Source organism: Chlorocebus sabaeus, chromosome 20 (genome assembly GCF_047675955.1).
Source record: "Chlorocebus sabaeus isolate Y175 chromosome 20, mChlSab1.0.hap1, whole genome shotgun sequence".
In the NCBI taxonomy this organism is placed as follows: Eukaryota; Metazoa; Chordata; class Mammalia; order Primates; family Cercopithecidae; genus Chlorocebus; species Chlorocebus sabaeus.
The window spans coordinates 59,670,764-59,695,183 of NC_132923.1; the positions used below are offsets into that span (position 1 = coordinate 59,670,764).

At 33.8% G+C, this 24,420-nt stretch overlaps 1 protein-coding gene across 1 annotated transcript in view; it reads left to right on the forward strand.

Moving 5' to 3' along the window:
* PIGK (phosphatidylinositol glycan anchor biosynthesis class K) overlaps positions 1-24,420 on the forward strand; it is a 131,456-nt gene that overhangs the window by 91,704 nt on the left and 15,332 nt on the right. The window contains exon 10 of the mRNA XM_007978242.3: positions 9,483-9,567. Coding sequence (XP_007976433.3) covers positions 9,483-9,567 — 85 coding nt within the window. The remainder of the gene's footprint in view (positions 1-9,482; positions 9,568-24,420) is intronic.

The window sequence follows — 24,420 nt, forward strand, 5'->3', positions numbered from 1 at the left end:
ATGAAAAGGTGGGGAGTTTCATCAGAGAATATGAGTAGAACTAAAATAAAGAACATTCTAGTATTGAAAAATATAGTGTCTGGAATTAAGAACTCAATCGATGACTTAACTGCAAATTGGATACAGAAAATGATAGAATTAGTGAACTTGAAGACAGTACGATAGAAAATATTGAAACTGAAGTACAGGAAAAAACAAACAGAAAAGAGTACGAGACATGTTAGATACAGAAAAATGGTCCAACATATGTGTAAATAATGTCCCAAACTAGATGACAGATTGAAAATAAAGAAGAAGAGACAATATTTAAAGTGATAATAGACATTTTCCTAAACTAATGAAATACATCGGATCACATATTCAGTTAATTCATTGTAAGCAAAATGAATGCAAAGAAAACCACAGTTTGCTGCATCGTAGTCAAAATGCTGAAAAAACATAGAGAACAAATTTAAAAGCCTGACAGAGAAGGAAAGGCTGACATTATCTTTAATACTGACATATTATTATAATGAGAGCCATAAAACAATAGAAAGACACGTTTAAAGTGGTGAAAGGAAGAAAACTTTTAACCTATCATTCTCTACACAGCAAAAATATCTTACATAAATGAAGATGAAATCAAGATGTTTTTCAGATAGAGAATTTGTTGCCAATGCACTTGAAATAAAATAAAACTAAATGAAATTCTTCAGCCAGCAATGATTATAAAGAGAAACAGCAAAATTCAGTAAAGAATGAAGAGAGCCAGAATCAGTGAATATATCAGTTAAAATAATTGACTTAATTAGACAAAAACCCACACAATCTTGTTGAGTTTAAAGTATTCATAGAATTAAAATATATGACAATAATAAGACCAAAGGCAGGAGGATAAATGGAGTCAAAGTGTAAGGTACTACTATTATTGAAGAAATGATAATGTTGAAGAGTTTGATTAGACTACCAAGTCCAAGTTGGATGTCCTAATGTAATTGCTACGATAATGGTAAAAATACGCCTATCAAGTTCATAGCAGAAAAAAAGATTTAATAAAATATTTGGCTGTTTCAAAAGAAAAAGGAAATTCAAACAGATGGGAAATAGAAAATAGGTAGTAGTTGTAAAGCCAGCTATATCAGTTATTACATTAAATATAATTGGACCAAGTACCCTATTTCAAAGAAGAAAGTGGTCATACTGAATTAAAAACATAACCTAAAAATGTGCTATTTACATGAGACATTTTCAATATAAGGATACAAAAATCACTTTGGATGTGGCTAACGTAATATTTAGATTTAGAAAAAAAGTAAGTAAAAGAAATAAATTAAGCCTTCAACTGAAAGATACTGCTCCTTTTTTAACTGTAAAAAATATGTTCCCTTTCCCAACAAACTGCAAACAAGACAGCAGGCTTAGATGGTTTTTACATTTGACATTTATTAACCACTTGAGGTGCTGACATAATATGAACAGAATAAAAAATCTTCCTACCTCGTTCAGTGGAACAAATATAATTCTGAAACCAAAACTAGACAAAGAGGGAATGAAAAAAATAGAGAGCCAGCCTCACTTGTGATCACAGATGTACAAATCTTAAATAAAATTCAAATTCAGTAGTGTATAAATAAAAACATTTCATGACCAAATAGAAATTATCTTAAAATGAGAGGAATGATTCAGGATTAGAAAATATATTAGTGTATTTCATCGTATCAATACATTAAATGAGAAATAGTTTGTAATTATTTCAGTAGATACAGAAAAAACATTTGAATAAAATCATTAATCATAAATGATAATGTTTTTTAAAAAGGCAATGTAACTTAGACACTCCAGATAAACGGGAGATAATAAAGGGAATGTGTCTAAACTAGCAGCAAACTTTATATAATGTGAAATTATAGAAGCATTTCGATGAAAATCAGGGATGAGATAAGAATACGTGCTATAATCCCATCTATTTGTTACTGCACAAAAAATCTCAACTAATGGAGTAAGGAAAAGAAATAGGAGGTGTGAGGATCAGGAACTCTCCCTTCCTTTTTTTCACAGATGCTGTATAATAGAAAAATCTAAGTGAATCTACCAATATTAAATTTAATGAGAGAGTTTAGTAAGATTGCCAGATAAAAGATCATTACATGGAAATCAATAGTATATATGCCTATATTATTTATATATAATAGATATATGCATGTATCTATAGGTATATTAATACAAAATAAGCAACAAAAGCTATAAGCCACCCAATTATACATCTTAAAAGTTGTACATCTTCTTTATGGAGACAAAATAAAATTAATTATAGATCATAAAGGAACACCTATAAATGGAGAGGTGAAACATGTTTAGGGATGAGAATAAATTATCATATAATTTTATCTAAATTATCTGTAAATAAATGCAATTCAATTTCTCTTAGACTTCCAGTATTTAATAAATACCAGCACTATTTTAGGCACTTTGAATTTATTAACTTGTTTAATCCTCAAAACAGCTATGGAGTATGTAGTCATTTTATATTTGACTACAGATGTGGAGAGGTTTGTATCTGGTCACACAACTCATAAGTGGAAGTGCTAGCTGTCTGACTCCAGGTATGCTCTCTTAACTATTACTACATTCTGCCTTTGTAGGATTCTTCATGGAACTTAATAAGCTGGCTGTCAAATTCATGTGGACTAGTAAAGGAACAAAAAGCCAAACTCATTTGGATGACTGCGGAGTATGAACAGTAGTGGTGGGAGAGGCATTTAGTATATCTGACACCAGGATTTTCTGTTTTAAAGTTGTGGTGATTCAGATAATGTGATATTGGTTCAGATTATGTAAATAAATATACAACATATTATAAAGCCCCCAAAGAGACTCATGCATAACAATATATGTATGACAGATATGGTTTTACTTGGAGGAAAGGATAGGTAAGTCAGAAAATTCTATGTTGAATCAATTGGTTTGCCATGGAGAAACAAACAAAATTAAATTTTCCCTTTACACTGTACGTAAAAACAAAATACAAATGGATTAAAGATAAAAATGCAAAAAGGAAACATCAGAATTATTGCAGAATAACTTTTTTTTTTTTTTTTTTTTTGCTTAGGAGTAGGGAAAGGTGTCACACTACTCAAATTATGGCTAATAAAAAAAGATTGTCAAAGACTAATGGAATAGAATATCATATAGCAAAAAAAAAAAGTGCAAACAAAGTTAAAAGAGAAGAAAAAGTGTGGTGACATTATTTGTAACATCTATTTCAAAGAATTTCTGTCTAGATTATCAAAATAACTCTAAATATTAATTTTTTAAAAGACAAACCAAATAGAAGAAAAAAGAAATACAGTTTAAGAAGAGAAAAAGACTCATGTTAGTGATCACCTAAAGGTGATTTTAGAAGGGAAGTGGACGTTAAAACAATGAGATACTATTTCTTACAGAAATTTAGGTGGTGATGTTGAAAGGAAATGGGAATGTTGGGGTCCACGTGTTTCCTAAACAAAGGAATGAACACACAAGACAACACAAGACAAGACAAACATGGCGGCCGCATCGAGTGGCGCGCTCTGCTTTATTTTATACAGTCGTTTGTGGAATGTTGCCAAGTCACAAGACACATTATTGTTTTTCTGACCTTTCCCTGACTTTCTGGATTTTCAAGATATTTACATATAAACAGGCCCCCAACGCCCTGCTTCGTTTGCGAGAGCAGGACTTATGGGGAACGCCTTGCTTCGTTTGCGAGAGCAGGACTTATCAGGAACACCCTGTTTGTGAGCACGTAGTCCTCTACATGGGAACTTACTCATTTCTGGTGGCAGTATACGTTGATGCGGCCATTTTGGATAGCAATTTACTTGTTTCTAGCAAAATTTAAAATGTATATAACTTATGACCCAGCAAGTCCACTTCTAAATAATTATTCTAATGTATGGGTTGGGCAACTTTTCTGTAAAGGGCCAGATAGTAAATATTTAAAGCATTTGTAGGTTATAGGTCATATGGTCTCAGTTGTAAATATGCAACTCTGCTGTTATAGTACAACACTGAAATTCAAATTTTGTGTAATTTTCACTAGTCATGAAATGTTATTCTTCTTTAGACTTATTTTTTCTAACCATTCAAAAACATAAAAGCCATTCTTAGCTCACAGGACATACAGAAACAGGTGACAGGTCACATTTGACCTCACATTTGAATGAAAAAAGCTAGTTGCTGAATTTTACTGTATAATTTATTAATGAAATGATTTGTAGATATTCTATGTATTTTTCATGTGTACTTAAATATGTATGGTAAAAGCAAAATAAAATGACTAGAACAATGTACATTAACTCCTGATAGATTTAGTAGAGTTCAGAGTAAGTGCTCAATAATTTTGACAAGTTTTTTCTCTGATATCCCCCAGAACTCTACACTAGTATTTTAGAATTGCCTTTGACTCTACACAGATAGTTCCTTGTGCATTCAAGTTGGCTGGTTGTGTGAACTTCTGGAAAGCCTGCCTGTAATTTTTACCAAACAAGGAGTTACTTTTAAAGTCTCTCAAATGAGAACAAGAGTTTGCTTTTCTGGGATTTTATTATATTAGCTTTACTGAGTTGCTTGACAGGTCTTCTTATTTAACTAGTGTGTGCATTTTTATACTACATTGGAAACTGACAGTAAATAAGATGCATTTCAACAGTTGGGCCATAAATTAGTGTAACCTTAGTTCTCTTTGGACTTAACTTGCTGTTCTCTGCCTCATATTAAGTCTTTTTTCTCTGGCTTACCGTCTTTCTTGTGCTTCTTTAAAGTAGCTTTTAACTGAAGTTCTATTTTCATATCTTTTCTCACAAGTTTTTAGTTTGATAATTAAAAAATAGTGATGCAGGGAGTTTGGAGGTGATCTCATTTCGAGGGAAGTAATGTATTAGATTGTTTTATCATTGCTATATAGCCTGTTTTCACAAAAATAAGCTTTAGTGACTCTTGGGACCTGTCTGAATTTGTAGTAGCCTTTTGTGTTTGTCTGCATTGACCAATAAACTTCAGTTTTCTTCACTTGGAGTGTCTTTAAATTTTCAAGTTTGTCAATTATATCTTGTACAATATGCGTTATCTATTATATGACTATTTGAACATTTAAAAATGCAGTTTAGGAGTATGAATTTTTCTATCCTTTTTTCCAAAGATTCTAGGAAGAAGTTAATTTGATTTCTCTATTATTTCCTTTTAATTGCAAGTGCTTCTTTGAGCCATATTTTCAAAACAGGTTATACTAACTATTTGTCTACCTTCCTGTTTTTGGTATGTGTAGAGAATTTCTTCCTAATGATTTTGCATTACTCTAGATGATGTGTCTTTAATTATTATTGATATTCTTAATTTTTAGTTTATATCTAGCATAGCACAGTGTCTCTGCTTTCTTGTTCAGTTTGTTGGCTTTATTTCCAGTGTTTGGAAAGATGCTTTGGCCTTCAACCTGAAATAAGCTATGTAATTTTATGTTTATTTATTTATTTGTGATAGGGTCTCACTATGTAACCCGGGCTGGTCTCTAACTCCTAGGCTCAAGTGATCCTTCCTCCTCAATCTCCCACGTACCTGGGACTATAGGAACATGCCATCATACCTGGCTGTATGTTATTTTATACATGAATTGTCTGATCTCAGTGTGGCACTCTAGAATATAAACTTTACTCTTTCTGAGTTAGAGATAACCTTCTGTATGGACACAGTAAATAATTTTACAGTGTTATTTTAGGGTGCTTGAATAGCACAGAAGAGAAATATTTTTTGGGCACTGGATGTGAAAGAGAAAAAGGATATAGAAAACACCAGAAAGCACAGGGGATTGTAAAGACTAACTTCATAGGCTTCATAATTTGCCAGGAGAATTTTATTTATGCAGAGGATTTGGACAGTATTTTAATTGCCTTTTCATTTGAGATGGTAGTATGACTCTATTGAAGTCAAAATCCTTTTATAAAGTAAGTAAATACCATGTGTTATCTTCTACAAAAACTCTATTTAAAAAAATAGTAAAGCAAAATAAGGAATATACAGCTTTTTCCATGTAGAAATTACTCCCTTATTAAGTTATTTAAATAGATTTTCTTAGTGAAGGATCTTGGAAAGAGATCATGGAAAAACATTCTTTTAGGGGGGCTTCTGAAATGACTTAAAATGTTAAGTAAAAGGAACACTTGGATGACTTTAAGAAAAGAGAACTTTACCATTTCACAGGAGAAAAGTTCCAGGTTCCTTTAGGATGGCTGTCACATGTAAATTGAAATTAATATTTGTAGTTTTCTCTATCTGAATTATATATGGTTTGTCAGAGACCTGACTAATAATGATTTGCAAGATGGGGCTTAGAATGTATGAATGACCTTAGGTGACAGTCTTGGGAAAGCATGAATTCTGGGATAATGGAAGACTACTTGCAAAGGACAGAGTGGGACAGCAGTGTCCCTTGGAGTCATGGTGGTGAAAGGAAAGAAAGTAGCTGAAGATAAGGGCACTATGGGAACAAGACAATTTTTTTAAGACAAATCCTGCCCCTCCCACCACAAAAAGCGCCACTTATTAAAGCAACTACACTTCAGTGAAGCCACAGAAGAGGGTGCTCTTGAACTGAGAAACCTAGTAAGTCAGCTTGCCTCCCTTCACCCTCCATGGCAAGATAACTTGTTACTGCTGATTCTGAAAAAGCCAATACAAATAATCCTCAACAGAAAAAGAAGCCAGCACCTTTACAAAGTTACAATAAGTATAAAACAAAATTAAAATCAGATCTTCTTAGTAAATGACACACACACACAGAATGAAAGCACAAATAAAAAGGAAGGAAAGAAATCAAAGAAAAATTACAAAACAGGAAAACTGAAATGAAACATCTGAACATGAATAACCTATATTAAACAAGCAATTGATTATGAAAGGATACCATGAATCAGATATTCAAAAACTCACAGTTGAAATGGACAAACAGGAAGATGTGTGAAACAGCAGTTGACTGAACTCAGGAAAGTAAATGGTCAAAAAAGACAAAAATCATCTCAGAAATGAAAAGTAAATTACAAGGTAGACAAGGGAAGATAGATATTCCAGAAGTTCAATAAAAGACGAATAGAAAGAGCCAAGAAAATGAAAGTGAAATAAGAGAAATGAAAAGGATCAGAAAGAGAGAATTTTGCATATATTTAGTTCAACACCTTGAACTAGGAAATAAGTGGAAAATTAACAGATACGGTATTTAAAGTTATAATAAAACATTTTTTGAAATAAAATGAGATCTGAATTTCCATATTGAAAGGACTCCTGTTTCCCGTGTACCTGGGAAACTTGATGTATAACAATCAACTTTTAAGATGTATTATAGTATTAGACCTTAAAACAAAAGGGCAAATAAAGGCCGTCTGAGCTTCTAAGCCAAAAAATTAGTAATTTAAAAATTAAAAATAATTTAAAATGAAAATAATTAACATAGAACCAACTTAGCATCACACTTCTTGATATCAAAATAAAGCAAGAAAGCAGTGGACATATGTTTTTAAGAAATTATAGAAATGAGTAATCATTTTAATTGATTATGAAACATTGGATAAGTAAAATACTCATATATCCATAGTGATACTCAAGATTACTTGTGAATTGCATTTGGAAAAAGTGCTGCAGTTATTAAGAAACATTTCAGACATATCCTTGGTTGATAAATATTTTGCTGAAATATTTAGATGTGAACTGTCATGGTATCTGCAGCTCACTTCTAAATGATCCTGTGAAAATAATATAAAAAATATAGAAACATGTTTGGAATTTTTCATAACAGCTACATGGCATTATAAAAAGTTATTCAAAACAAATTGCCAGATTTCAAATATTTTTGTATATCTAAAGATATCTTTTATATTGACTAAGAGACATTTTGTGAGAAAAAAAAATGTATTTCATCTTATACATTGTTATTTTAGATTTTTGGAATAACCAATGAAGAGTGACTTTGTCATATTTCTTTTATACTCTTAGAATTAATGTCGGTGATTTAATTTTTATTTTTTCAGAAGATATTTATTAAAACTGCTGGTGCCTTAACAGGAATCAAGGCATGGAACCAAACTGCATAAGTGGTCACTGCATTTTTCCCATTGCTGACCACAGTAGAAAAGAAACAAACAAAAATACATCATTTGCACTTAAGAATGTCCTCGATAAGGAAGGAAAAATACTGAGTTGTTCCCTTTTTTATTCTTGAGTTGTATTTATGCATTCTTATTAATATAAGTCTTTTTTTGGTTATATGATTTACAAAGAGTTTCTCCCATTCTGTAGACTGTTTTTACATTCTTGATTGTGTCCTTTGAAACAAAAAAGTCTTAAAATTTGATGATGTCTATAGAGTTTGTCTGTTTTTCTTTTGTTGCTGTGTGCATGTATGTGTGTGTTTGTGTGTTTTGTGTTTTTTTGTTTGTTTGTTTGTTTGTTTTGAGACAGACTTTTGCTCTGTCTCCCAGGCTGGAGTGCAGTGGCATGATCTCGGCTCACTGCAACCTCCATGTCCCGGGTTCAAGCAGTTCTCCTGCCTCAGCCTCCCAAGGAGCTGGGACTACAGGTGTGCACCACCACGCCTGGCTAATTTTTGTATTTTTAGTAAAGACGAGCTTTCACCATGTTGGCCAGGCTGGTCTTAAACTCTTGACCTCAAGTGATCCACCCCCCTCGGCCTCCCAAAGTGTTGGGATTACAGCCATGAGCCACCGCACCCAGCCTGTATGTGTTTTTATACATAAAGTGAATAAACTTTTAAAAGATACACTGTGAAATGCTTTAAAGCAAGTTGTGTGTGTGTGTGTGTGTGTGTGTGTGTGTGTGTGTGGTTTGGTTAATGAGTATTTACTTTGGTTTATTTTTTAATTGAGGTAAAAATACCTAATGCTAATAGGTATTAGTTTGCTAGGGTTGCCATAACAAAGTACCAGAGACTGGATGGCTTAAACAACATAAATGTATTTCCTCACAGTCTGGAGGCTAGATGATGTCAGCAGGATTGATTTCTCCTAAGGTCTTTCTCCTGGAGGTGCAAGGCCCAGTGGGGTTTGGCCAGTAAAATATAACTAAAATAGTAGACTGTTAAGTAGAGAAAGGGTTGCTGGAGATGAGGCTTGAGTTTGGTTGGAGCCAGGTTTTGAATACCTTTAAGGGCTATGAAAGAAACACCCTCTTTTGAACAGAGTGTACTGAAACATTTTTGTCTCAGAGAACGACAGGATCTGAGAACATTAAGTGATGTTAGCTAATTTTATTGCATAGTTACTTAACGTAGTCTGAATACCTTTATAGTCATTTACAATTTTTCAATGGTAGTGTTTCAAAGATTGTTGATAAATACCGATTATTTCAAAAACTTAAATATATGCATTTTACTATATTTCATATTTGACGTATTTAAATATTTGCCATATTTCAAAATAGTATTTGCCTTAGCTTTGTGTTTTTAAATTCTCTTTTTCCAGCTATAAGGAAGACCAGATGGATGAGGAACTAATGGAACCTCTGAAATACGCTGAACAACTTCCTGTAGCTCAGATAATACACCAGGTTTGCGTTCCATTTTATTCTTTTGAAAGAAACAAGATTTTTAATCTCTGAAAAGTAATTGCTTTTGTTAGGGTTTTCAGAATCAATGTGCTGTAGCTGAAAGGCATTCTGGGCTGTCTATCCCTATTTAGACTACCCCTGTTACAGTTGAAAGTCCCATTTGAAGCACAATATTAAAAGGCTACTTGCTGTTTAACACCAGAATTCTTACTTACATAAAATATGGGATAAAATAAGGATTATCTTTTGTGCATTATTTCACTACGAAATTTAATTTCAGAAAACTTTCATTTTGACCCATTGTGTATAGTACTTAGTGACAAGGAAAAAGAGCTGCAAAAATATTATTGAGTGTAATTTTTTGGAGTCGCTAAAAAGAGAAAACAGTCTTGCCCTACATCCTTTACCCCGCCCCATTGTCAACCCTTGTGAAGTGTAATTCTGCATGTCATGTGGGCAATTTGTTTATTTCCAATTATAATGATTTTATCATCCTTTCTACATAACTATAATTGTTGAAAAGGCAGTGTTTTAAGTATGTAAGCTTAGACTTTGTACTATAATTTGACAGTATATAACCTCTGCCCTGCTGGGCCAGAATCTAATAATTTTAAATGGTCTGTTGACTAGAGTTATAGCCTTTAGACCTAGCAGAATTTTCAGAACTTTACATATTATAGTAAATATTAAAAGCCCTTAAATGGCAGACTGTCTCAGAATTGTTATGAACGTTGATTGTTATTGTGAGTTTTTCCATATGCCTTTTTCCATCAAAATAATTTTTATTTAGCTGATATGTATTGATTAGAAGTGCCAGTTTGAACTTTACTGAAACAAACAGAGGCTTTTACTTTAAAATGTTGGCTATATATATTTTTCATTGACATTAAAATTTAGTATTGCAATTCTGTGAGAAATTAAAAAAAATGATCAGAAATTTGCTCCTTTGGGAAGCTCGTCTGTGCTTGGTAATCAGATCCAGTTTATATGTCAGGAATTCCCTAGTGTTGTCAGAGCTTAAATGACCTAACAGTCTGCAAATGTCACATTTAAAATTCTGTCTTCATGCCTGACTCTCAGCATAAATGAATTAAACAGCAGAGCAGGCAGCAAGTCAATATGTTCTTAACAGTAAGAGTGAGCAATGAAACAGTTTGTGGTTTGCTCAGAATAGGTAAATAGAATCTGCCCAGAACAGTTCACCTAGAATAAAATCTGAAAGAGGAAACAAGAATTAACCTTTAAGATGGTTGACCAGATGAAATGTCAGTAATATTTTTATAGCATGAATGAACCAATAAACTACCTGGTGTATGTAACAGCTGCATTTTGCTATTGTACACTGTGTGAATTCCAAGATAAAGAATTTTTGACCCTGGTGAAAATTTTAGATTGTGGTTTTTTTGGCAGTACAAGAGACTGTGTTAATTTTAACACTGAATTACAAACATTATATTAAAGTTCAGTAGCGCTTGATTTTACTCAATACCTATCTTTAAGAAATTTTACATGATAGGAATTTGTGTATTTTATTTTTATTGAATAAAATGAATCCTGTTCTCAGTAAAAGAGTAGTCAGGACAGGTCATTGTTAATAGCAGACTCTTCATTTATTCCATTTGTTATTTCCCTTTTTTGACAGTACTACAACTTAAGTACTGTTACCATTAGCTGGTCCAACTGGTCTTTTAGAAACATATGAGTTATGTTGTCAGAAATTAACTGATAAGTCCATTATTTAAAAGCAAATTTTGGCTGGGCACATGGTAGCTTATGCCTATAATCCCAGCCCCTTGGAAGGCCAGGGTGGGTGGATCACTTGAGCCCAGGAGTTCAAGACCAGCCTGGGTGACATAAAAAACCCTATGTCTACAAGAAATACAGAAAATTAGCCGGGCTTGGTGGTGCATGCCTGTAGTCCCACCTGCTTGGGAGGCTTAGGTGAGAAAATCTCCTGGGCCTGGGATCCAGATTGAGGCTGCAGTGAGCTGAGATTGTGGCACTGCACTCCAGTCTGGGTGACAGAGTGGGACCCTGTCTTGATAAATGAATGAATGGTTGCAACTTTTTTCCTAAGAGAATAGTAATACGTGTGATAATCAGGTTCAGCTAGTTTCACAAAAGCTTTTTAATCTATATCTGAGTTATAGCTTTATTGTAGTGCATAATCTCCCCCGTAACTATTTTCATGAGAAATAATCTTATACTTGACCTATACCTGTTTTGGAGCACATGTCATTTCTATTTAAAATAGAATTACTTATTTTTATGTCTTATATATCCTATTTTATCATCTTTCTGGACAGTCTCAGTTTCTTGGTATTTCTTTTAGCATCTTGCCTTGTACTACATATACATATCTCTAAATGGATAGATAACATATTTTTAATGGTACCCTGAAAGCCAGGACCACCTCCTTTCCCTACTACCCGGGCACCAGAAGCCAAGGACTCTCACTAGTAGCACAACTTAGAAGCTGCAGGAGAGATGGAAGCTTTCAAAGCAGGGACAGAGGCTGAAACAGAAGGAGAAACAAGAAATAGAAGAGAGAGGAATGAGTATCAGTCATTTGAGTAATTCATTTCTTGTGTGTGATATTTAAACTGCTTTTTACAATCAGGAGATAGGATTCTCACTACTACCATTTTATACTGTCAAATTATTTACCATTTTTCTAGCCATCCTCGAAAATATGATTGTATACCTAGGAAACCCAGGAGACTCAAGTTATGAACGATAAAATTAATAAGAGAATGTGATGAGATAGCCAAATAAAATTGGCTTCTTAAATAAAATTGATAGCTTCTCTGTATTTGCAGTAAACACACAGAAATGAAAATGGGAAAATTTTTCTGTCATAGCAGTGAAGAGAACTATAAAATAATTACAATTAGATTTAACAAGTAAACCATAGACCTGTATAATAAGAATCATAGAAATGTACTGTTTCAGAAACAGAAAGACATACCGAATAAACAATATGATGAAAGTGTAAGTGTAAATTCTGCCAATTTAGCAATTCTAATTAGAATAGAAACAAGTGTTTCTTTTTTAATGTTAGGAAAAAATGACCACATGATTTATGTGGAAGAACAAATGTCCAAGAATAACCAAAGACAGTATGTAAGAGAGGCACTTGTTTTACCGGATATCAGAATATTAGCCCAAAGCATCTGTAGTCAGAAAAATATTATATGGACAAAGGAATAGACAAGAGGATCAGTGGAACACATGGAGGAGTGAATTTCAAACTTTATGGATTCTAATTCATGATAAGAAATCTTTTATATGCATAATGACCTTTGATGTGTATGTTTGTGTATGTTAAAAGAAATAAAAGGTTTTATCACACATGTATCCTTATTCCGTATGATATACTCTATTTTCTTATTCTATTTTATATTTTTTAAAATGCTAAAGCCTACTAAACTGATGTTGTAAGCAACAGGTAGTCCTGACCTGTGGCTTGAAACACACCAGAATCCTAGAGAATCCAGAAAAATTTTTTATTTGATAATTTAATATATGATAAATATATTTTTATTTCAGTAGAAAAGCAGGTAAGCCTATATTTCATACTATATGCAATGTAAATTTTTTTCATAAAGACAATGTAAAATAAAAATTAAAAATCTTATAAGAACATATAGGCAATCGTTTGTATAATCTGGAAGTAGAGAAGGACTTCTTAATGAACCCTGAAACTCTGAAGATATATTTAGCCCCACAAAAATGGAATATTTTATATGACACAGGTGCCACGAAGTTAAAAGACAAATGTTACAATCAAGACAAATATGTTTACAAAGAAGACAACAGAAAATTCCTTAATATCTGTAATATTCAAAGGACTCTTGGATGTTTATAAAAGGCAAGCAAAACTCAGTAGAAAAAAGATTTAAAAAATTGATGAAAATCTATTTAGAAATAAATGACATGGCCAGTGAATGAGAATAGGGAACTTCAAACTCAGTGAGGAAGTACACATTACAAATTCAGTGAAATTATTTAGTGCTCATCAAACTGGCAAAATTAAAACAATACTTTGATAAACAGTTTGACAGTTCCTCAAAAGGTTAAACACAGAGTTACCATATGACCAAATATTCCAATCTAGTTATATACCCAAGAGAAATAAAATCATGCAGCTACACAAAAACTTATATAGATATTCATTGCAGCATTATTTTTAATAGCCAAAAAGTAGAAATAACACAAATGTTCAACTGATAAATAGATAAATCATGTATAGCATATCTATACAGTAGAGTATTATTCAGCAATAAAAGGAAAGGAAGTACAGATGCATGCTAAAACGTGAGTGAAACTTGAAAACATACGTTAAATGAAAGAAGCCAGTCACACACACAAAAAACATATTATATGGTTCCATTTATATAAAATGTCAAGAATAGCCAAATCTAGAAAACAGATAAATGGGTGCCTAGGTCTGAGACATGGTGAGGTGATGGGGACTGACTAATGATACAGGGTTTCTTTTTTGGAGTGATGAAAATGTCCTAAACTTGGTGGTGATCATTGCATGACTCTGTGAATATTCTAAGACCATTGAATTATACATTTTAAGAGGGTAAATTTTATGGTATGTGATTGGATCTCAATAAAGATATTTTAAAAATCAAAATCACCCATTTCTGTCAGAGATGCTAGGAAAAAGGTACTTGTGTACATTGTTGTTAGAAATATGGATTATTCCTACCTCTTGAGATAACCAACTGACAACATCTCTTCACATATAATACACAGATGGTCCCTGACTTAGAATGGTTCGAGTTAGGATTTTTCAACTTTACTATGGTGCAAAACTGTCACAAGTTTAATGTCATATATAGTATTCAGTAAATTGCATGAGACATTATTACAAAATAGGGTTTGTGTTAGATTATTTTGCCCAACTGTAGGCTAATGTGTGTGTTCTGAACATGTTTAAGGTAGGCTAGGTTAAGCTATGATGTTTGGTAGATTAGGTGTATTAAATGCATTCTCAACTTTATGATATTTTTAATTTATGATGGGTTTATCAGGACTTACAGGAGTATCTGTATACATACTCTTCAACACAGTCGTTCCACTCATGAGAATCTAGCTTGTACTTCTAATATATAAGGAAAAGTACTGCTGTATAAGAATCTGAGTACAGTAATATTTATAGTAGCGTTAATGTGGCCACAACAAACTGGAAACAATGTGAATGCCCCTCAGCGTAGTTGATATACTGTGTATGATTTTTCAGTAGAAAAAAAATCTACTTTTTAAAAATTTTTTTGAGGCAGGGTCTCTGTTGCCCAGGCTGGAGTGTGGTGGCATAATCATGGCTCACTGAAGCCTTGACCTCCCGGGCTCAAGTGATCCTCCCACCTCAGCCTCCTAAGTAGCTAGGACTACAGGTGCATCCTACCACACCCATCTAATTTTTTTTATTTTTGGTAGAGATGGAGTTTTGCCATGTTGCTGAGGCTGGTCTTGAACTCCTGGGTTCAAGTGATGTAAAAATGTAAAATGTCTATACATTGAAATGAAAAGGCAGACCAGCCTGGGCAACAGAGTGAGACCCCATCTCTACAAAAAAACATAAATTAACCAGGCATAGTGATGGGCACCTGTAATCGTAGCTACTCAGGAGGATGAGGCAGGAGGTTACCCTGAGCCCAGCAGTTCGAAGTTACAGTGAGCTGTGATCACGCCACTGTACTCCAGCCTGGGCAACAGAGTGAGATCCTATCTCGAAAAGAAAGAAAAGAAAAGACAGATATCAAAGTGGAAAAATATTTTCCTCGTGGAATTAACATCTTCGTATTATAAAGAACTCTTACAGAATGGCAAGAAAAAAACTGAACAGCCTAATGAACTTACGTAAAGAACTCACACAGACATGCCTCAAAAGTTGAAATAGTAGAGGATAATAAACTGATAAAACATGTTGATATTCATTAATGATGTTAGAATTGTTTATTTTTATCAGAAAGTTTCATTTTTTTTTAACTTCAAGCAAATATATGAAAAGTAGTAATACTCAGTGATGCCTGAGGCAGTAATACTACTGGAGGGGAGTATAAATAGGCATAAATTGAGGACACTGTGGTAATTGGTACCAACATTTGCGAGTATGTTTATAAACTAGTTAAGCATGACAGGTTGAAGACATTTTTATGCTTTACCCTCTGACATTTAGCAGAGTGGAAAAGCTCAGCCCTAACTTCCATCACGCTGGAGTCCTGTAAGAACTAGGCGATTTATACTGCAGAACCCTGGGAAGATAGGTACCAGGGACCTCAGAGGTTGGGTCCAAAAAGAAACACCCTCTTGTCTTCCTCCCAAGTGTCTTCTTCCTGTTTAGCTTTCAGAACACTGGAATTTAGGCTTATATTTTATTAGCAGAAGATCGAGGAATTCCTCCCGGAAGATACCGGTCAAACCGGAAAGCAGTGGAGTGGTGTCTTCAAAATTATGTGAGAAAATAATTTCCAACTTAAGGTTCTGTTCATTTCCAAATTATGGTGTAAGTATCATAAAATAGGAAAGACATTCCAAGTCTCAATAGATAATTTTTCTTATTCATCCTTTGTGAAGAAGCTACTTGAGATATGATCCATTTAAATGAAAGAGCAAACCAAAAATCCTGAGGGAAAATCATCCAAGGCACAAGAGATTGTGCCATCATGGTGAGATGCTAGTGAAATTCCCATTTATGGTGAAGTGCGTTCTGAGGTGACAATTGTGTAGAAGTTTGAAGAGTAAAGAGTACAAATTGGAGCAAGACAATGAAGGACTCCAAGATGGGTGTCTGCAGTCGGTGGAATGGTGACAAATTATCTAATGTGTCTGACCATGTTAAAAGAAGTTTTAAAGTTGAGTAGATTTAGTTAGAGTGACATAGAAAATTAAGTGAACGGGGTAATGAAGCAACTATTAGTTTCAGTAGTAAAAGTTATGTTAATATAAGAAAAGATATGTTATCAATATTTTATGTCTGAAAAGTTACATAGTTATAACTATGAAACAATTATTTAATGAAAATGTGTGATGGTAAGTATGATGACTCGACTGTAAATATGATTACTCGACTGTAATCATATTTACATGAAAGCATCAGAGGCATGGTGTGAACTCAGTAAACTAAGTACTGAATTTAAACCTCCCAGGAGTCTCTCTGTTCTTGGTCCTGATGATTATTATTTCTATTTGTGACACTAAATTTATCTTTACTATCTCAGCTTCTTATATTAAGCAAGCGCACACGCGCGCACACACACACATTTAAACAGCTTGATTAGAAACCTTTTGGTAGATGCTTGCCTGGGGTTTAAGATGTGTGAGAGATTCAATTCTGGGAGTCACCATTATGAGTCAATTTTATCTTCATAAATTTAGGTCCCTCCACTAAGGCAGAGGCTCCGTGTAAACAAAGTCATAAACCCGTGTACGCTTTAAAAAACTTTAACTTAATCAAATGTTATATATCAGTGAATACCTTATCTTTGTGGAGAAATATCTGTTGTTTTCCCCACTGTGTTCTTAACCATCTTCTAGGCTTTCTCTGGTTCCCCCTATTTCAGTTATAAGGCCTCCTACAAATCCTTTAATATTTTGATAAGATTAGTAGATTGCAAGATTTCTATTTTTAATGGCCCTCTGCACACGGTACATGATGGTGGTACAGTATCACCTTACTATTCTCTTTTTTTAAGATAAGCTGCACAAAAGATTAGAGCTATGTATCCATTACAGATTGTTTCTTAGAGAGAAATACTGGGGTCTCCTGCCAGGCTCTTGCTTAAAACATAGAAGATTATCTTGCAGAGTCTTGTTTCATCTGTTCTTTGTTACTCCTTTTTAGTCCTAGAGATCATTTTTTCCAGTGTAACCAGTTCGTACAGTATCCTGGTGTGTCCATTGTTGCTCTGTGGGAGTATTCTAGGTATTTGGATGGGACAGTTCTTTCACTGTGCAGGACTGATCTGTGCGTTGCAGGATGTTTGGCATCCCTTGTCCTTCTAACTACTGGTTGCCAGTAGCACTGCTTAGTCATTGTGATGCTAAAAAAAAAAAAAAAAAAAAAAAAAAAATGACCACACCTTTTCTGAACTCTTCCCTACCTGTGGAACACAGTACCACCTCAGGTTGAGGACCAATACAGGTAATTTGAATTATTTGCAGTCTCTGCCAACAGACAAACATTTTATTTGTATAATTAGCCTCTTACTCTTGTAATTGGGATATTTCAAAATATGTATAGTTGAGAATCTCTTTTCACTTTTCTGCATTTTGAAATGTTGTCCCAGGCTGTGTAATTCTAGCTCCTTACATTATGTGACATGGATTGCAGTAATTTTTCAATTCTTCTGTTTTTGTTTGTCATGACTCTTCATGTTGTTCCACTGTTGCAATTTTGGCATTTTAGTGTTTTTCCGTTACAGTAATACCTACCCCATTACAGCTAAACTTTACTAAAGGTTGACTGAAATGTCTATCAAGTAGAAATCTCTGCCACCTTCTTTTAAAAAATGTGCCTATTGAATTATCAATATCTGGAAACTCATCAAAAGGATGCTGAATCCCTAGCACTCTGTCTGCCTCAGGACTGACTTGTATTGCTTTAAAATCATGTAGAGCTTTCCCTAACCATAGCAACTTTAAAATTGATGTCTAGTGAAAAATAATACATTTTTCATTTATTTTTATTCAAGTGATGAGGCAAGTAATGAAAACTAAACTTTTTGAAGGTCATGGACTAATCTCTTAATATCAGATATGTTTTTAAATTAATATAAATTAACATCAACTTTCATATTATAACTTATTACAGCCACTTCCAAAAATGTCACTTCTCAAGGATAAATGCAAGGGTAAAGCCGTTTGAGAATGACAATCAACATTTTAATAATTATCATCAACTTTAAGTTTGAAAATGTTTGGTCCACCTACAAATTTGTCATTACATCCCTTTTCTGATATGTGAAATTTCTATAATGGAAATGGAAATTGTGTCACTAGTGGTAAGTATTCCCAAGCAGAAACAGATACCTGTTTTCACCAAATTTATAAAGATTTTTAAACTGAGAATACTTGAGGAAACATCTGTTTCTTTTCGTTTTTGTTGTACAACTGTAAATAGGTGCAAAACATATTTTACAGTTGATAATGATAATGATCATCCGAAAATAACTAGTACCGTTGATGAAATTGTTCCCATTTTATACATGAATTAACTGAGGTTCAGAATAGTTTAAATAATTTGCCTAAGGTCTTCCATCTCATAAGTGGGATAGCCAGAATTTGATTCTAGGTGTGTTTGACTCCAAAATTTATCTTCTTTACTACTGTGGTATACTTCCTCCTTATGAACATTTTTTCACGAAGGCTTTGTCTCCAGAAAATTTTGATGAAGGAGGTATCAACAGGTGTAATTCATGTTCTTATTAATTGAAAATGTATTTTGGAAGAATAAGTATCAACAGATTTAGTTCAGAATTCTTCAGCAAATGAGTATCATTTATTTAGATACTGGCCTAAAGAGAGTTACCTTCTCAATTCTGTTTGCAGTTGCTTTCTTCACCCCAGCTGCACTTGACTTCCCAAAGAGGGTTTAAGACATGTAGAGATATGAAGAGATGTGGGTTCAAAAAATGATAGGGGAGAGTGCTAAAGATTAGCTTTGCTTGTTTAAAATTTTACCTGTGGATGGCTCACTTGAAAAGAGAAAGTTTCTGCTATGTGGTCACCTATTCTGAGGTTCCCTGTAGTTTAAATGGTACAGTGGCCGTCAGAATTTAATAGGCATTTGTGAACTATCTGGATAATCTAGCCACCATTCATAACATGATTTTCAATAAAATCATTTTTAATTTCCATAAAACTGATGATAAGGAGAATGTTTGGAATATAACTCATTCACTGGTTGAAGATTGCCTGTACTGTTTTTTTAATCTCTTCCCCACTACTGTGGGCAGCTCATAGTGGAATGTCCAAAGTGGTGAAAAAAGTGAGTGTCAAAGAGCCTTGATAAGCATTAACTTATGAGTGGACCTTGAATACTTGAGAATTAGCTACATACAGCTAAAACAATTAGTAATTAAAAACAACTAGACAGATACACATCTTCACAAGTCAAAGTAATTCAGAGTTCATCACATTTAGAACGCAAACGTCCCCAATGAATATTAGACATTTGACCCTTTGTATTGCTTTGAATATTAAGATACTTGGTAGTAATTAACTTTACTCCCTTTCTATTACATCTTCATCAACTTAGTTACTAATAAAGAGGCTTTCAAAAAAGTTTTTGGTGCTTCTTCACAAACAATATATAATAATTTTTTCTTTTTCTTTAAAAATTTGTTTATAAATATTAAAGACATTAAATATGCTTTATAATAGATTTTGATTTTAATAAGACATGATAGAAGCATAATGACTATTCTAAATTGAGTTTTGATCCTTTAAAATTCATTGTAATTTTATAAATGTGCCAAATATGAAGAATGTCTTCTTTTCCTGTTGTCCGTTATGCCAAAATGTATCACATAGCATCTGATATATTATTAGGTTTTCTAACTGTATTTGTTTTAAGGGTGAAGTGTAAACCATAGTATTAGGGGCATATGAATGGTTTGCTGGAGGATTGTTGGTTTTTAATAAATACTGACTTTCCAGAAGTTGAGGTAAGCAGTACTGTGAGAAAATGGGCCATTCTCAGCTCCAGGAAATGGAAAAGTGGAGCTTCTTGGTTCGCTAGCTATATATTTGTACCTGCTTTTAAGGTAGAGAAACTATACAAGGAAAAAATGGTGCATTATACAGTGAAGAAAATAAATGAAATTACTCATGCCCAGCGCATTCTGTTTTTCTAGTGGGATGGTTTTGACTTACAATGTAATAAGGTAAGTTAACATCTTAGTTAAAGGAAAGAAAAAGATAGACATATAATAACAAATTGATAAAAGAAAACAGGAAAATACATTGTTCCTTTTATCAATTTGTTATTATATGCCTATCTTAACATCACTGAAATCCAGGGATCCACCAAAAACATTACCAGAAGTATCACTGGAAAAAAAGAAATTAAAGCCCCGGGGGATCTCTTCTCATATAGATACAGAAACTGACTGGATAGAGACAAATTAAAACACAGTTCCCTTCAGCCTCATGCTATATTCTTGGCAGTAGTTTAGATACTGACTTGCAACTGATCGAAATAATGTAACTAGGAGTTATCTAATCTGCCATCTAAGTTGACCTGAAATCACCTTAATGTGCTTCCTAATAAGAGTTAAGATTATCATTCACTTTAAAACTGGTATATGCATGTCAGAAAAGTCACATTTTATATTAAAGGAATCAATATCTTTAGTTGTAGATTTTTAACATTCAGGGTTAACTTTCATTTTGTCACACCAGTCATGTTTGGTGGGTAACTTGCATATTATTATGTCAGTTATCTCAGATTATAATTTCTGATCATTCTTAAACACATATTTTCCTTTAAAAGACTGTTTTACTTTAATCTGCATTCATATATATTTATCAGTGCCTAATCAGTGTATTTAATTATTTGATTTTGTGTATCTTTTTTATTTACCAGTTCTATATCCAAGGCTATTAATACTTAGTGAAGACAGAATAGTATCCATGTTACCTAGTTTTGATTAATTAAGGTGTTTCTAGTTTAAAATATGCCAGTAGATATCTTAGTCTTGTGAAATAATATCTACTATAAAGAGTAGTGTTATTCAATCTGTTACATTGCCTTAGAGAGATGTATAAATTATATATTGATATGTAGATGCTAAACATTTTCCTCATGCTAAATAGCTGTGTCTAGAATAACTAAAATTATCAAGTAATTATTATAATAAACTATAAACATTAGCATGCTGTCTTCAATTAGTATATAGAAGCAGAAAAGGACTGTTTCAGGGTATTGTCATTGATTAAACCACATAGAGGGCCTTTATCCATGGGAAGGATCATTATAAGTAGAGTACGGGAAAAGTAATTATGAGATTCACTTTTGTTGTACAAATATGTTAAACATTTATATGACTGCCATGACTAAAAGTGATTACTTTTGTTAAAAATACTTTTTCAAACTTTAGATAATTTATTTTATAAGGAATGTTATGATCTTTTTCAATACAAGCAAATAGTGTTCCAAAAAATTAATTTGACTGAAATTAACTATTTTCTCCCAAGAGTGATTTCATTTAAGCACAGTGGGAGGCTTAACGATTTGTTCTTTAGCCTATGTATCTCAGAAGGAGGATGCCAGTCCTCCTTTTACATTTGAAAGAATGTGATGATTCTCTTGAGAGATCCATATTAAAGAAGTTAAAGAAATTCTGCCTAAAAACAAGGAGTTGGAATTTACCTTTTAAGTAGCAAAGTAACAAAATCCTGTTACAATAATTTTAAAACTTTTCCCGTTAACTGTTTGCCCGTTTAGGAATATCTGTATAACTGGAAACAAGCATTATTCATTTTTGGTGTGTTAGTGGTTTTCTTTTGATATCACGTAAAATATAGTTTTAATGTACTTTTTGGATTTTTAACGTGGTACATTTTCCCTGTACTTCAAGATTCAGATTTTTAGTTTTTCTTTCAGCACTTTAAAGATGTCTTTCTATTGTTTTCTACCCTTCATGGTTTCTGACAGCCGACCTTCAGTCATTCTTATTTTTGTTTCTCCGTAGCAAGGAACTACAAACTTTTTCTTAAAGGGTCAAATAGTAAATATTTTAGGCTTGTGGGTCACAATGGTGTTTGTTACAGCTACTCAATTTTTGGTATAGTGTGAAAGTCCCAACAGATAATGTGTAAATGAAAGGGTATGACTGTGTTCCATCGAAACTTTAGTAATAAAAACAGATGTCCGGCGTGTGTATTGTAGTTTACTGAACGCTGCTCTGTAAGAACAAATCCCTTTTTCTCTGACTGTTTTAAAGATATTCTCTGTTATTGCCAGTATTTTGATTATGCTATCCCTTTGTGTGGTTTTCTCTGTGTTTCTTCTGCTTGGTGTTGAGCTTTAGGGATCTGATAGTTTCTAGTTTTCATGAAATTTGGAAAAATTTCAGCTATTATTGATAGAGGCAGGAGATAGAGAAATTCTAGGCAGACAGGGATGGGTGCCTAGTGAAACTCCACCTTCAGGCCAAAAAAAGCAAACAGCCTGAAACCCATGGCCCAAGGTTTGCCTACTCTCTTCCAGTTGGTTCTTTCTGAATAATGCCCTTTTACCAATCAAATGTTGCCTTTTCCAAAACTACCTACGGCCTGCCCCACCCCCATCCTGTGCTTATAAAGATCCCAGACTCAGTTGATAATGAGGGAGATGGCTGGACTTCGAGGGATATGATTGAACTTCAGGAAGAGATAACCTGACTTCAGGGAAGGTGACGTGCGCTTTCTGTCCCCTCTCCAGCTCCCTTCTCCGCTGAGAGCTGTTTTCATTGCTCAGTAAAATTCTCCACCTCACCATCCTTCAGTTGTCTACACGACCTCATTCTTCTTGGACACCAGACAAGAGCTCAGGACCCACCAAGCGTGGGTACCTAGAAAGGCTCTGACACCAGCCTTTTACCCTTGCTGGTAGAGGACAGTCGCCCCGTTGCTCCATGCACTGAGGCAAGGGGCCAGCTGAGCTGCTAACACACCGCTGTCTACAGAGGCAGAACTAAGAGAACACTGTAACACCCACTCTGGGGCTTCAGGGTCATGGGCACCCTCACCTGGGTGCTACTGTGGGCCTTGCATGGAGCTTTCTCCTGCCAGTGCCCGGAATGGCCAGTCAGATCCCACACTTGCTTGCTCACATGCTCCCTCCCACAAGGGGTTGAGCATGGTGGCCGAGTAAACAGGGTGCCTCTGTTGCGAGTCTGGTGAAGGGGCGAGAAAATCCTGTGTCATTATTTGTTTTAGATATTTTTCTCCCTTCCTACTTGGGACTCCAATTAGGCAAATGTTACCCGGCTTGATATTTGCCATAGCTTATTTAGGCTCTGTTTATTTTTTTCCCTGCCCTTTCTCTTCTGTGCTTCATTTTGAATAATTTCTATTGCTATTTTATTTGTTCTCTGATGTTTCTTTTCCAGTGTATTATCTGCTGTTAATTCCATCCAATGTATTTTTCATTTCATATGAAATGAAATTTCATATTTTTTTATCTCAAGATCTTATATGGGTCTTATTTAAATATTCTTATTTAAATATTCCTCATATGTTCATGTTTTTCTTTACATTTGATTTAAAATATCTGCTTTCAGATCCCTGTCCATTGAAATCATCATCTTTTTCATTTTTTATTTATGAGTCTTTTTCTAGTAATTGTTTTTCCTCGTGGCTGTATGTCATATATCTCTTCTTTGCATGCCTGGATTTTTAAGTTGGATGCTAGATATTTTTAGTTTTTTTGTTGCTATTAGCTGCTGGACTTTAGATTTTTGCTTTATTTATATAGTGAGTGATGAATTTTGTTTGAGGGTAAGTTTGATCACTTTAAGAATTGCTTTTAAGTTGTTACCGACAGATCCAGAGCAGTCTTTTTTTTTTTTTTTTTTTTTTAAGATAGCCCCACTATCCTGATTTAGCTTCACTGTAAGCTGTGACCTGATGTTTTTGTATCTTACAAGGTCTGTCCATTTCTTTAAGTGTGTACATGAACAATTCCCAACTCTGAAGGAGCTTTGGGAATTGTTTGGCCTTTTGATATTTTTTCCCTTCTACCAGCTATAGGTAGTTTCTTGTCATGCATGCATAGATTAGAACTCTGCCAAAAATGCAAGTATATTCCTCTGCAGATCTCTGGAGCTCCTGTGTGTATTTCTTTCTGTGCAG